The sequence below is a fragment of the Microcaecilia unicolor genome, chromosome 6 (genome assembly GCF_901765095.1).
Source record: "Microcaecilia unicolor chromosome 6, aMicUni1.1, whole genome shotgun sequence".
In the NCBI taxonomy this organism is placed as follows: Eukaryota; Metazoa; Chordata; class Amphibia; order Gymnophiona; family Siphonopidae; genus Microcaecilia; species Microcaecilia unicolor.
In genome coordinates, this window is record NC_044036.1 from 103,938,825 (window position 1) to 103,954,563 (window position 15,739).

The 15,739-nt window shown below is 42.4% G+C and overlaps 1 protein-coding gene across 1 annotated transcript in view; it reads right to left on the minus strand.

Annotated features, from left to right (window-relative positions):
- Nucleotides 1-15,739, minus strand: part of GPSM2 (G protein signaling modulator 2) — a 162,180-nt gene that overhangs the window by 20,156 nt on the left and 126,285 nt on the right. Inside the window, 3 exon segments of the mRNA XM_030205267.1 lie at nucleotides 6,547-6,617; nucleotides 8,108-8,237; nucleotides 10,615-10,723. Coding sequence (XP_030061127.1) covers nucleotides 6,547-6,617; nucleotides 8,108-8,237; nucleotides 10,615-10,723 — 310 coding nt within the window.

Sequence of the window (15,739 nt, forward strand, 5' to 3'; positions counted from 1 at the left end):
GAACTGTAGGGTGTCTAATTGTAAAGCAAATGGATGAAAATTTCCATTTATTCTTGGGTTATTCTATGTGAAAGGTTACAGAGATGGCAATTCTATGTGAAAGGTTACAGAGATGTTTATATTTTAAAAGTTGTTTGCTGCTAATGTGCAAGTTGGATGCACTGTTTAAAAGTCACATGGCAGAATATCTAGAAAGTACACTGTATGTTAGAAGGTCTGAGTAAGTAGACGTTTGTGTTTGGACAGGGAACTGTATATGAATTATGGTATACTCTTTTGCGATAGGCTACAATGGCATTTGACTTTATTCTCCATTAACTTTAACTAGCTTTGTATCATGTATTAAACTTGAGAGCAGCATTGTGCTCATGCCATTTTGTTTAAGACCTGGCCAGACATTAAACAGATTGTTTCACTTGTTGGAAACTATGACCTTTATGACCTTATGCCTATAACTCACTATTAAGTCCTCATTGCTCTGCTCTGTTTACTTGTTTTATTGCATTCATTCAAAGCATCTTTATTTACTCTAAGTTGGCATCCTTTTGAAGCATACTGCGAGACTAGTCTCCAAACAGTGACATCTACAGCTGCATTCCTGGAAGGAGAATTTCATTGGACTCATTTGTGTGATTTAAGACCTAAGACCTGCTCCATTTACTGGATGAACTGTTGAACTCTACCCCACTGATTACACTGTTGCTCTGATTGCAGGATTGTTGCTTTTATGTAATTTATGTTCCATTTTTAGCTATAATGCTTTTTAGGTGTACACTCATATGTTTAGCACCAGCAGCTTTACCATTACCAAAGCAACAGATTGATTCATGTTTCATAATGTTTCATAAGCTTTGTGCTGTCCATTTCATAGCCAAATGTTTTTGTTTCTAATTTTTTTTATATGCCCTTTTCTAATTTTCTGAATATGCCCTCTTCTCCTTCAACTACTGGGTGCTGCCTTCCCTCTTAGACAGCTCGCTATTGTAAGTGTGCAGCACTAACTGTCCCTTTCCATGACAGTCTTTTCCAGATAGATAAAGAAATAACCTTCCTGGATCTGGCACTCATCAGGAGAGATGGTTACAATCGTAACAATCCTATTTACAGCATACGGATTTTCACTATACTCTAGATTTTTCTGTAAAATAATGTTATGTTCTGTGCTAAGTACAATTTTCAGGGAGAACAGGTTTGACTCCCTTTGAAATTCTGTTTGTCAGGCAGTATGTAATCCCTCAGTTTGCCTCACTGAAAAGAAAGTTATGAGGAGGCTGAGAAATCACTGGCAGCATATATGAAGAAAAAGTTTAAGAAGTTTCTCTGTCTGATGTCATTCAGATCACTTTAAAGATCCTGCACACACATAACTTGGAAGCATCCTATTTACTGCAGCTGCAAAACCATACTTCCTGCTTCAGATATCTAAAGTATGCTAATGTATGTCATTTAACAAAACTGGACTCAGCCATACTTCACACTATCTGTTGTGATATTGAACATGCCCTCTTCAAACTGATCGTTGTTACATTGATGATTGGGGACTTACGGCTCTAGACTTTTCATTCATTTCATTTTTGTCATTATTCTTACTGCCTTGCTAGCAACAGTTTTGTTGATAAAAAGAGGATTTATATTTTGTATTACTCCAACATTTGTGAAAGAACTGCTATAACCTTTTAACCCTCTCATGACTGTTTTGAGTTAAGATCCTGGTCCTGATGATAACACTGCCTGAGTCCTTACATCAGTTTTAGTATTTTGTGTGAACCTTTGCTTGCCAGTTGGACCACAGGCCCAGGGATATTTACTTTAGAAACAATCCACTTCTATGGGATTTGTCTACTTAAACTTGAACAGGGAAGCATACCATTACCTAGACCTAATACTGGAGAATTGGTACACTTTTGGCTGATCTCATATAAGATACTAGAGATTGGTACCTTGGTTCTTCTATAGGCAAAGGGGAGATAGTTTTGAGCTGTTTGAAATTGTTCACACACAAACCCACTGGGGGGGCCATCCCTTTACCGCTCCCATTCTGACTGTTTTTCATTTTCTGTTGTTGATCAGTAGTGTCCACAGATCCTGAACCTATTGAGCTCGGAAAGGTCCATGCAGGAGACTGGGTCCTAATCAAGGTCATCAAGAGGGAAAATTGGGCTTCACCTCGCTGGGATGGTCCATACCAAATACTCCTGAGTACCCCCACGGCTGTACAAGTAGTTGAACGAAGTACCTGGGTACACCTAAGGTAACAGAACCAGAGGCTGAGATTAGGCAACCAGAGTAGACCAACTTCTCACAAGGGTAAGCCCAGCTGCAAAGGGGAGGTGCCTCAATAGGAACCCTCGTCTCAAACCCGGTGAAAAAAACAACAATCCAAGCGAGACTTTAGGGTCGAAATGGAGGCCTTAACATCTGATCCAGATGGCCCACGTCAACAATTGACTGATACAACAGTTTGGAGTCCCTTTGGACGACTGAGAAGAGGACAGCAAATCAGGATCTTGACCGACAGACAGATAACAATCAGGTTGGTCCTAGGAACCATCTGTGGTATACTTCTTGTCCTCCTCCTGTTCCAGGTTATGCACACAGTCCACTGGAGACCAGGAAAGGAATCATTCCCAAGACCACTACAATCGGATGCTGGAGGACTTCACTCTAGACTGACGCCGAGTTACTGCAGCCCGAGTACTCTGCAGCTCACCTACTACCCTTGACATCATTTCTCCAGTGACATATCGTTATCAGCCCTGTGACCTGGTGTACTGCAAGAATTTTACACACAAAGTTTGAACTGCTCCTGGGAACAATTTGTGATAGAATTCCATTTTTAAAGAGACATATCATTGTTCCACAGTTCCGATGTTACAAGATCTTTCTGCAACAGCCATGTCTAAGAGACACTAATATACAACTTACTGTATTTGGACTCTTGTTTGCTTTCATATTTCTGTTATTTTGAGAAAGGAATTGTATTAATATGATTTTATTACTATGGTTTACCACTCATAGTTTGAATTTGTAGATGTGCTAAAGGGGGGCTGCTAGACCACTAACACTACACCTGATGGGAGCATAACCAAGGCATTGGAAGAACTTACAACTCTTGCCAATGAACTTGCAGAAAATTCTGGTATCGATTCATCCTGGACAGGCTCGTTGGAAACACTTCTTCATGTCTGGACTGGCCACAATCATTGTTGTTATTTCTATTTTTATACTTTTTGGCTGTTGTATTATACTCTGTGTTAGAAGATTAGTAGAATGCTTAATTGAAACTGCCTTGAGCCATCAAGATCCTATCGGACAATATGTGTTATACGAAAGAATGCTTCATAATGTTGCACCTGAGCATGATGAAATTCATGCTGATTTTGAATATCTAAATATTAATGTTAATGAGCAGTAATGTATAATACATCCATGCATGATCATCTTCCCTTGTCACCAAATACTAATGGGTAATTTAATAAGACCATGGGTGGGTGTTTTAAAGGATTCCACCTACACCTTATTGTCTTGCTACACATTATCCTTTATCTGTTACACATCCTAGCCACTGTACCTCACAATTATAGTACACTAATGTCTCTCCTATTTACTATCCACCTCCTAGTGCTCATGCAATTACCTAGCCAACAGGTAAGTCAGGATCGAGTCTTTCCCCCTACTACGGGATTCTCAAGCCTGCAACCTAAGACAGCCTGGAACTGGAGCACGAATCGTCTGCTTGCTGAGAACACGCAGATCCTAAGGTGTGCATATTCACCTAGAGATAAGACTAGGTGTCATATAAAAAACACTGGTAACTCCCAACTTTGGTGAAGGTCTTGCTTATGAAGACCTTCAAGGAAGGAACTGTTTATAGGGGGACATGCAGGTTATGAACCATAAAATAAATTTGCAACAGTAACTGCCTGTTGGCGTACCTCAGGGTTCTGTTCTTGGTCCCCTCCTCTTTTCTATCTACATTTCTTCACTTGGTTCATTAATCTCATCCCATGGCTTTTCCTACCATCTCTATGCTGATGCCTCCCAAATCTACCTTTCTACCCCTGATATCTCACCTTGCATCCAAACCAAAGTTTCAGCGTGCTTGTCTGACATTGCTGTCTGGATGTCTCAACGCCACCTGAAATTAAACATGACCAAAACCGAGCTTCTCATTTTTCCCCCCAAACCTACCTCCCCACTCCCCCCATTTTCTATTTCTGTTGATGGCTCTCTCATTCTCCCTGTCTCCTCAGCTCAAAACCTTGGGGTTATCTTTGACTCTTCGCTCTCCTTCTCTGCTCATATCCAGCAGACCACCAAGACCTGTCGTTTCTTTCTTTACAACATCCATAAAATCCGCCCCTTTCTTTCTGACCACTCTACCAAAACCCTCATCCACACCCTTGTCACCTCTCGTTTAGACTACTGCAATCTGCTTCTTGCTGGCCTCCCACTTAGTCACCTCTCTCCTCTCCAATCAGTTCAAAACTCTGCTGCCCGTCTTGTCTTCCGCCAGGGTCGCTTTACTCATACTACCCCTCTCCTCAAGTCGCTTCACTGGCTCCCTATCCGTTTTCACATCCTGTTCAAACTTCTTCTACTAACCTATAAATGTACTCACTCTGCTGCTCCCCAGTATCTCTCCACACTCGTCCTTCCCTACACCCCTTCCCGTGCACTCCGCTCCATGGATAAATCCTTATCATCTCTTCCCTTCTCCACTACTGCCAACTCCAGACTTCGCGCCTTCTGTCTCGCTGCACCCTACGCCTGGAATAAACTTCCTGAGCTCCTACGTCTTGCCCCATCCTTGGCCACCTTTAAATCTAGACTGAAAGCCCAACTATTTAACATTGCTTTTGACTAGTAACCACTTGCAACCACTCGCCTCCACCTACCCTCCTCTCCTTCCTGTACACATTGATTTGATTACTTTTTTTTTGTCTATTAGATTGTAAGCTCTTTGAGCAGGGACTGTCATTCTTCTGTTTGTGCAGCGCTGCGTACGCCTTGTAGCGCTATAGAAATGCTAAATAGTAGTAGTAGTAGTAATTATGAGCACAGCTATGCCTCTGTGAACAGGCTATGAACAGGTTAAGAATCACTGAGAAGCTAAATCATAAGAAATTATACAGAATGTGAGTCTCATGTCAGCTTGCTCCTTCTGTTGGAGACACAGGCAGATATGGAGTCATAACAAAGATATGTGTGGCAAGAGAATACTATAATGTAAGAGGGAAAATTTGCTGTTGACCATGGAAGCAGATAATGAAGGTAACATAACTTTAGTTGCTGGGAAGATGGTTTTTGCAAAGTAGGATAATCTTACTGACCTTACTTATTATAAACAAATATGCTATGAAGAACTCTGCTTCTGTAAAGATAGAATTTGCTAGAATGAGCTGGAATATGAGAGAAATGCTGACTTTGTACTTCTAATACTAGCCTATGAGAGAAATGCTGACTTTGTACTTCCAATACTAGTCTATGAGAGAAAAGTATATAAAAGGAGAATTATGGAGAGAGGCAACCAGAGAGTTAATCTCAGAGATCACGTTTGTGTCCCGGTTGCTGTCTCATATGAGAATTAATTAATTATATTATGCAGTCTAATTGTATTCCTGATTGGTAAGTGTAATAAACAAATTACTGATTATTCTCATATTACAATATCGTTTATTCATTTTACTATACCGTCTCAAATTGTAGTTACAAAACAGAAACGGTTTACATATTAATATAAAAATAGTAATAAAAACATAAAAGAACTCCATCAAGATAGGAAAGCAAACTAAAACAGCCTTCTGTGTCTTTCTGTCTCTCCCCCTGGTGGTGTTGGGACCATATTCCCTGGAGTGCTGGACATTCCAGGTTACAGGTAACTAGTACCTTTATACCTGGGAGAGAGCAGAAAGATAAATATATACATACACACATTCCTCAGTGATCACCCCATCCCGGAAGGGTGGCCTGGCATTTGAGTACCGGCACCTTTTTTGCTAGAAAAAAACGCACTGTGTATGTATATACATACACAGTGCATTTTTTCTAGCAAAAAAGGTGCCGGTACTCAAATGCCAGGCCACCCTTCCGGGATGGGGTGATCACTGAGGGACCCACCCCACAATAGCCAGGACCCTGCAACCAGTCACAGAATCTATAACAAGGCAGAATTGGTATGTAGAGCCTCAGCTCTTTCATTAAAACTTGGAGTCCATGAGTCAATTTTAGTAGACAATGGAAAAGGTGCCGGTACTCAGTACCCCCTCAAATAAATAAATTAATTAAAAAAAAAAAAAAATATATATATATATATATATTTATAGTAGGATATATGTGTGTGGAGATATATACAGATATAGATAGCCTATATATATATATATATATATATATATATATATATAGGCTTATCTATATCTGTATATATCTCCACACACATATATCCTACTATAAATAAAGAGGTTAATAGTAAGGGACAAGATTTGCTAAAGCATGGCCTGCATCTGGATTTGACTAAGGTGTTGGGAATAAAGGAATGTCACAAACCTTTTGTGGAGTTAGCTTCACAAGCTCCATGTTTTCCATACTGTGACGGCGACCTAATCTAGATCGAGCAACTATAAAAAGAAAAAAAATACAAGATTTAAAAAACCCACTTGCCCAAGACAAAGTTATTCTGATGGCTGATGAGTACAACTGCCCTCATACTATGGATCCTGAAGCATGGGAATTTACGGAGGCATGCAGTGTGTAGATAGTGCTTGCACATGCAGAACACAGTTTCTCTCCCATTCCCTAAGAAATCTTCACCCTCCCTAATTTCTGGCAAGGCAGCAACATGCTCTGAGCACTTCAAGCAGATCACTGAGCAGGAGTGGAAATGCATCTGCAGCATATTCCCTCTGTACCTATCCGTCTGGCATAGCTTCTCAGCCTGAGAATCATCATTTGTGTGGTTGTAGCTGGATATCACTTTGTATTTTAGAGTGTGGCACAGAAAACTCTGTAATGCTTTAAATTATTCCTGAGGTAAGCAAGAAAGGTGGAAACTGCAGGGCTCCCCAAACCTGTACTAGGGACCTAACAGCTAGTCATGTTTTCAGAATATCTACAACAAGCATGCATGTGACAGATCAACCGTTTGAGTCAATGAAATACAGAAGCAACTGGGAAGCAGCACCTCAGACTCAGGGAAAAAAATGGCTTCCTCAATGCCTATAAATTTGAGGGATCTGTTTGTCCACATAGTTGCATACCATTTTAAAAACAGAACATTGTTTCATTAATATCAATCATATGTTATGTCCATTTGGTACAATCAAATTAAATATAAAAGCCTTTTATTTTTAAATTGTGTTCATTTAAGAAAAAGACCAAGGCAACAGTAATATTCAAACAGCCCAGAACACTGCAGCCTGACTTATATTCGGCAAAACAAAATATGAAAGTGCTAAACCCCTGCGAGAAAAACTACACTGGCTCCCACTCAGAGAACACATCACGTTCAAAATATGCTTCTTAGTCCACAAAATCATTCACGGAGAAGCCCCAGCCTACATGTCAGACCTGATAGACCTACCACCCAGGAATGCTAAAAGATCATCCCACACATTCCTTAATCTTCACTTCCCTAACTGTAAAGGTTTGAAATACAAACTAATGCATGCGTCTACCTTTTCATACTTGAGTACACAGCTATGGAACGCACTACCGCACAACCTAAAAACGAACTACTGAAGACCTCTCTCTTTAATAAGGCTTACCAAAAAGATCAACAAACATAAATACACACAACTCCTCCACATACATTCAGAATTGTCTTATAATATCTGCTTGTTATATAACTATCATGTTTTATCACTATAATGCTACCAAGATCCTTCTGTAACACTAAATGACTATTTTCTAATCTATTCCACTATTCATGATATATTGTAAGCCACATTGAGCCTGCAAAGAGGTGGGAAAATGTGGGATACAAATGCAATAAATAAATAAATATTCAAATATAAAACAATTGCTTCTTGACTATTTATACTGTGTGAAAATGGGCATGTAGACATCTATTGACCATACCTGAGTATAACCATGAAAATCATGCACATACCATGTAAATTGTAATCTGCATCTTGGTTCTCTGACAGGACAGAGTTATTTGTACTATAGCTAAGGCCAAGCACCATCTGGAGGTCAGAGAGATTAAGTCGAGCTGTCAGTTCTCCACTGCGATCTCCTACCTGCCAAGCAAATATAAGTTTTAATATATAGCTCTTGGACAATTGCATGATATGTTTCAAACAACAAGGTTAACAGCCTTAAAAATATACCTAATAAGCACAGGGCAAGTACTCAGCAATACAAAATTTAATAGACTAAGGCAAAACATAACAAAAGATAACTCAACATGCAACCTCAGAGGCAAATGAAGAAAGCTATTATGGGTAGAAGTGAAAGGTTAATGAGAACTCAACATGTACCTTAGTGGGCAAACGATGTTCAGCATGGGAGTTAGCTCGTGCAGTAGACGTGGTGCACAGCATAGTAAAATGAATGATATTTAGACTATTAACTAATCTACTCTGAAGCAGGGAAGTACACGGTTGATTTTAAGGCGTGCAGTAGACGTCGTGCACAGCATAGTAAAATGAATGATAATTAGACTATTAACTAATCTACTCTGAAGCAGGGAAGTACACGGTTGATTTTAAGGCAAATTCAATGTGAAAAATATACCACCAGGTCTGAGGAGACAGAATTTGATTTATTAACTTAATATACTGCTTAACGCAACTGAGGCTTTAAAGCAGTTTACAATAGTAAAGGAGTAAACCAAGAATAACGTATAATTACATTTCAGAAAAAAAATACATATGCATGTCCAATTTAAAACCTTACTATAAAAAATTCAGTTCAGTGTAGATTTGGTCTTAGCTCTCCTCAAACATTCAGGTTTCCAAGGCTTTCTGAAACAAACTTAACTCTGGTGGTAATCAGTTTCTATAATGATGGTCCAGCATAACAGAATGCCCTACAAGCTCATCACCTGCATCAGGGCAGAAAAGTTAATAGCCTCCCTAACTCCCGGGCGCCCCAGACCTGTGATCCCCCTGATCCTCTGACCTCCCCTGATCTCTCCAATGTCCTTTGCCCTCCCCCCAAATTTCCCTGACGTCACAGACTTCCCTCTGCCAGCATACCTTCAAGAAGCAGGAGTGAAGTCTACTCACTCTTGCCTCTGTGCCACCATCTTGGATTTACCATGTGGTGTCAGTCTACCAATAAGAGAATTTTCCCTTATTTGGTAGTCTACACCCAGACTACAAAATAAGGGAAAAATCCCCTTATGTGGAAGAATGCTTGACATTTTCCAAAATAGCGGTGCAAGGCTGGGGGGGGGGGGGGGGGGGGTGGGATGGGATGCTGGATCGCAGAATCAGGAGTCATCACAAGGGGTTTTTTTTTTGGTAGGTGGGTGACGATGACCTGTTATATGGCTGCAGCTTTTTAAAATGTCTTTCCTGTCGGTGCATGTGCGGTGTTTGGCTTCATACACTAATAGGAAGAGGGACATTTTACAATGTGTAGCACACTTTTGCCATGGTGTGCATGTTTGTTTGTTTTTTTTAAATGACAGCGCACGCTTTTTACAAATTTTTATTCATTTACTTTTTTTTTTTTTTTTTTACACAGCAGTCATGTTTATGCTCATTGATTACTGTATCTTGTTGGTAATTTATTGCAGGCACCAGCATCAGTAGCTCTCCTCAATCTCTCTTATCCCTCTCCTGCAGATATTAAGCATCAAAGAGAGGAAGTGGTACAAGGCTGCAATGGGCTACAACTTCCTCCTGTGCCAGCCCATTTGTTTTTGTTGCTGATTGGTCTTCTGAGTGAAAATTCCCACTACTCCCGCACTGGAGCTCTGAAGAGATGCCCCCAATTTGAGTAAGGAACTTGAGCTTTACTTAAAGCCAATTTTTTTTGGGTGGTGGGGGGGGGGGGGGGGGGGAGGGGAAGAACCTTCACCATCTCAAAAGTTTTAATCATACACTTCTTTGTTATAAAAAGATATACCAGTAATTAACCAGCTACTTTATTGTTTTTCAGTTATACCTGAAAATATAAACATGAAAAAAAACCCAACCCAAAACAAAAAACAGTGAAATAAAAACTGAAATTAGCTAATTTGATCCTTTTCAGGGGAAACATGACAACTTCCAAAAGTCACTACTATAGTTCCTTAGAAAGGCTTAGTATGCAAGATCTGTTCCCTTAAAAAGCTAGAGAAACCAACATTTATTATATTTATTTATGACATTTATATCCCGCATTAGCCCAAGTAGAATTCAGGTTCAATGTGGCTTACATAACAACTAGAAAAGCACGAACATGTTCAAAATATATTAACAGAAAGTAAATATAAAATAATAAAAATAAAACATGTTTTTATAAACTCTGGCAGCAATTCAAGTGATTAAAAGCAGGAAGGAGCAGTTTAATAAAAAAATTGATTTAGCTTTTGTAACATAGGATGCATGAAAAACTTTAAAATGAATGTATACTTACAAAATGAAAGTAGTAACATGGAATTTTAAACATTAACTTTTTTTGTACCTCTCTTGAAATTTCCAAGTGCTTTTCTGCAAAGTGCATAGCTTGGTCATGATTTCCTAAGGCTGTGTATGCATTTCCCAAACTCCAGCATGCTCTACCTTCACCCACCCTGCAAAACAATTTCAATTGTTTAGGAGCTTGTGTGCACCACATGTTCAGTGGCAATGTGCCACATTTCCCAACACAAACCAGTGAAAGTTTTTAATAAGGATTGCCCTGAGATTTATTACAAAAGTTTGCTACCAACAGTAGAAAACAGATTGATGAAACTGACAAGTCTGCATAAAATTAACATCATCCCATCTGGTTGCCCAGTGGCAGGGCTATGCACTGCTTTGTAAAAAAATGGTCCCTAGTTTGATCCACAAGTCCGGTCTTCTGCTTCCTTGGTCGGGTGGGAATGCTGTAGAGGCACTATTCAGCGCACCTGGAGTAGGGATTCAGAGAGTCATGGTCATTGCTCAAGGGTAACACCTGGTGGCCAGATTCAAAGTCCTCATAGCCAAACTCAAGGGACATAACTACACACGAGGGATGTTATTGTAATGACTTGCAATTGAAAGCTCATGGTACCAGGATCCTCAGCCCTGGTTTCAACTGAGATGGAGGCTCAAGAGTATAAGTAAACTTACAAGGTAAAAAAATTATTCCAACAATCTAGGGAAACACACCAAAGCACTGCAATAAGTGATAAATCCCATGCAGTGCAGTTCTTTGGATATACTCCACACCTGTAATCATCCTGGCTGCGTCTGCCCATTGTGCCCCTGGACTTAGCTATCTCTTGTAATATTGCCTGTGTTGTACTTCCTCTGTTTTTCTTAATATATCCTTAATCTCCAGCTCTTTTGGTACTCCTAATTTTTGTATTGTAGCGTTCTCTCTTTGGCCTGAGTCCGTCGTCCTCTCATTGCTATTTTGAGTTTTATAAAACGCTTTGCCACTTCAACAAAAGGCAGATATCAAACAACTAACTTAGGGCCAGATGCATAAAGGCAGCTGCTAAATACAGATGCTGCAGGAGAGCTTATCGAGTTGCAAACAGTGATCAATGCGCAAAGGGGATGGCATGCAAATGAGATGCACGGATCCCCCCCTTTGCGCATTGGTCACTGTTTGTGACTCAATAAGCTATACCAGGCTTTGTGGAAATAAAACAAAGGAAACCTGAAAATGACCAAAAATCTAGCTAAGATGCTAACAGGGAACAAGGGTACCTCACAACAGCAACAGGACATATGAAAATTTTAAAAATAAAGTTTGAATGAAAAGACATCTTGAAGCAAAGTTCCAGTGATGTGCATCCAAAAGGTTCTGAGGAAAGATGAACCCTGAGGTGATTCCATGCAACAGCCAGGAAATAGTAAGCTGGAAATGATTTCCTGTGTTGGCCCCGTTGGTGACATCACCCATGCTGTGAAGATTTGCTTATCCTTAGAGACCTGGCAGCTCTGCCCTAGCTCAAGGAGGTTTGTAGGAATATTCAGGGACACTATATGGGGCAGCACCACTGAATATCCCTAGATAGCAGCAGCTATGGGAAAATTATCAGGAAAACTGCTGCAGTTAACCATAAGAACATAAGTGTTGCCATACTGGGAGAGAACGAAGGTCCACCAAGCCCAGTATCCTATTTCAGACAGTGGACAGTCCAGGTCCATATCCAGGTCATTCCCTTTGAATATTGGGTCCATATTTTTCCTGTACCCTCCTCCTCAAAAGACCATTTGATGGTCCGTTTTAAAAGTAATTTTTTAATGCTCATTTTTGAGGGCACTACAAGAAGCCTGTGAGGGGACTCCATGGGACCATTAGATATGAAGGAGCAAAAAGGGCACTCAGGGAGGACAAGACCATAGCAGAGACCCCTGAACAAATTCTTTGCTTCAGTCTTTACAGAAGATGATGTAGGAGGTATACCTGTACCAGAAATGGTTTTCAAAGGTGATGATGGGGAGGAACTGAAAGAAATCTCAGTGAAACAGCCAAGGACTCATGGATGTTCCCTTGCAGTCTGAGAGGCGCTGTATCTGGCAAAACTGCAGTTTATGAAACCCCGGCTCATTGTCAAGGTGACCCCTTCAACGTGTAGCCCTTGAAATCGCAACATTTGGGATAAAGCGAAAGCTACATACCTGTAGAAGGTATTCTCCGAGGACAGCAGGCTGATTTTCTCACTGATGGGTGACGTCCACGGCAGCCCCTCCGATCGGAGATCTTCATTAGCAACAGTGTTTGCTAGCCCTCGCGTGCGCATGCGTGACGTCTTCCCGCCCGAACGCGCTCGTGTTCGTCAGTCCAGACGTCAGTCCAGTACAGAGCAAAGACAGACAAGGGTAGACACAATTCCAAAGGGAAGGCGGGTGGGTTGGTGAGAACAATCAGCCTGCTCTCCTCGGAGAATACCTTTTACAGGTATGTAGCTTTCACTTTCTCTGAGGACAAGCAGGCTGCTTGTTCTCACTGATGGGGTATCCCTAGCCCCCAGGCTCACTCAAATCAACAAACATTGGTCAATTGGGCCTCCCAACGGCGAGGACATAACTGAGATTGACCTAAACTTATTCAACTAACAGAGTGCAGCCTGGAACAGAATAAAAATGGGCCTAGGGGGGTGGAGTTGGATTCTAAACCCCGAACAGATTCTGCAGCACCGACTGCCCGAACCGACTGTCGCGTCGGATATTCTGCTGTAGGCAGTAATGCGATGTGAATGTGTGGACAGATGACCACGTCGCAGCCTTGCAAATCTCTTCGATAGTGGCTGACTTCAAGTGGGCCACTGACGCTGCCATGGCTCTAACACTATGAGCCGTGACATGACACTCAAGAGTCAGCCCAGACTGGGCGTAAGCGAAGGAGATGCAATCTGCTAGCCAATTAGAGATGGTGCGTTTCCCGACAGCCACTCCCCTTCTGTTGGGATCAAAAGAAACAAACATTTGGGCGGACTGTCTGTGGGGCTGTATCCGCTCCAGATAGAAAGCCAATGCTCGTTTGCAGTCTAATGTGTGCAGCTGGCGTTCAGCAGGGCGGGTATGAGGACGGGGAAAGAATGTTGGCAAGACAATTGACTGGTTCAGATGGAACTCCGACACCACCTTCGGCAAGAACCTAGGGTGAGTACGGAGGACTACTCTGTTATGATGAAATTTGGTATAAGGAGCATGAGCTACCAAGGCTTGAAGCTCTCTGACTGCGAGCTGAAGTAACTGCCACCAAGAAAATGACCTTCCAGGTCAAGTACTTCAGATGGTATGAAATCAGTGGCTCGAAAGGAGGTTTCATCAGCTGGGTGAGAATGACATTGAGAACCCATGACACTGTAGGAAGTTTGAGGGGGGGCTTTGTCAAAAGCAAACCTCTCATGAAGCGAACAACTAAAGGCTGTCCTGAGATCGGCTTTCCTTCCACACGGTAATGGTATGCACTAATCGCACTAAGATGAACTCGTACAGAGTTGGTCTTAAGACCAGACTCAGACAAGTGCAGAAGGTAATAAAGCAGGGTCTGTGTAGGACAAGAGCGAGGATCTAGGGCCTTGCTGTCACACCAGATGGCAAACCTCCGCCATAGAAAGAAGTAACTCTTTTTAGTGGAATCTTTTCTGGAAGTAAGCAAGACCCGGGAGACACCCTCGGAGAGACCCAAGGAGGCAAAATCTACGCTCTCAACATCCAGGCCGTGAGAGCCAGAGACCGGAGGTTGGGATGCAGAAGCGCCCCCTCGTTCTGAGTAATGAGGGTCGGAAAAACACTCCAATCTCCATGGTTCTTCAGAGGACAACTCCAGAAGAAGAGGGAACCAGATCTGACGCGGCCAGAAAGGAGCGATAAGAATCATCGTGCCTCGGTCTTGCCTGAGTTTCAGCAAAGTCTTCCCCACCAAAGGTATGGGAGGATAAGCATACAGGAGGCCTTCCCCCCAATCCAGGAGAAAGGCATCCGACGCTAGTCTGCCATGGGCCTGAAGTCTGCAACAGAACTGAGGTACCTTGTGGTTGGCTCGGGTAGCAAAGAGATCCACCAAGGGGGTGCCCCACGCTTGGAAGATCTCGTGGACCACTTTGGAATTGAGCAACCACTCGTGAGGTTGCATGATCCTGCTCAACCTGTCGGCCAGACTGTTGTTTACGCCTGCCAGATAATTGGCCTGGAGACACATGCCGTATCGGTGAGCCCAAAGCCACATTCTGACGGCCTCCTGACACAGAGGGCGAGATCCGGTGCCCCCCTGCTTGTTGATGTAATACATGGCAACCTGGTTGTCTGTCTGAATTTGAATAATTTGGTGGGACAGCCGATCCCTGAAAGCCCTTAGAGCATTCCAGACCGCTCGTAACTCCAGGAGATTGATCTGTATACCTTGTTCCTGGAGGGTCCAACTTCCTTGGGTGTGAAGTCCATCGACATGAGCTCCCCATCCCAGGAGGGACGCATCCGTCGTCAGCACTTTTTGAGGTTGAGGAATTTGGAAAGGACGTCCCAGAGTCAAATTGGACCGAATTGTCCACCACTGCAGGGATTGAAGAAAACTGGTGGGCAGCTGGACTACATCCTCTAGATCCCCAGCAGCTTGGTACCACTGGGAAGCTAGGGTCCATTGAGCTGATCTCATGTGAAGACGGGCCATGGGAATCACATGAACTGTGGAGGCCATGTGGCTGAGCAATCTCAACATCTGCCGAGCTGTGATCTGCTGAGACGCCTGCACCCAGGAAACGAGGGACAGAAGATTGTTGGCCCTCGTTTCCGGAAGGTAGGCACGAGCTGTCTGAGAATCCAGCAGAGCTCCTATGAATTCGAGTTTTTGAACTGGAAGAAGGTGGGACTTTGGATAATTTATCACAAACCCTAGTAGCTCCAGGAGTCGAATAGTCATCTGCATGGACTGTAGAGAGCTCCTGCCTCGGAGGTGTTCTTCACCAGCCAATCATCGAAGTAAGGGAATAAGTGCACTCCCAGTCTGCGTAAAGATGCCGCCACTACCGCCAGGCATTTTGTGTACACCCTGGGCGCGGAGGCGAGACCAAAGGGTAGCACACAATACTGAAAGTGCCGTGTTCCCAGACGGAATCGAAGATACTGTCTGTGAGCTGGCAGTATCGGGATATGAGTGTAAGCAT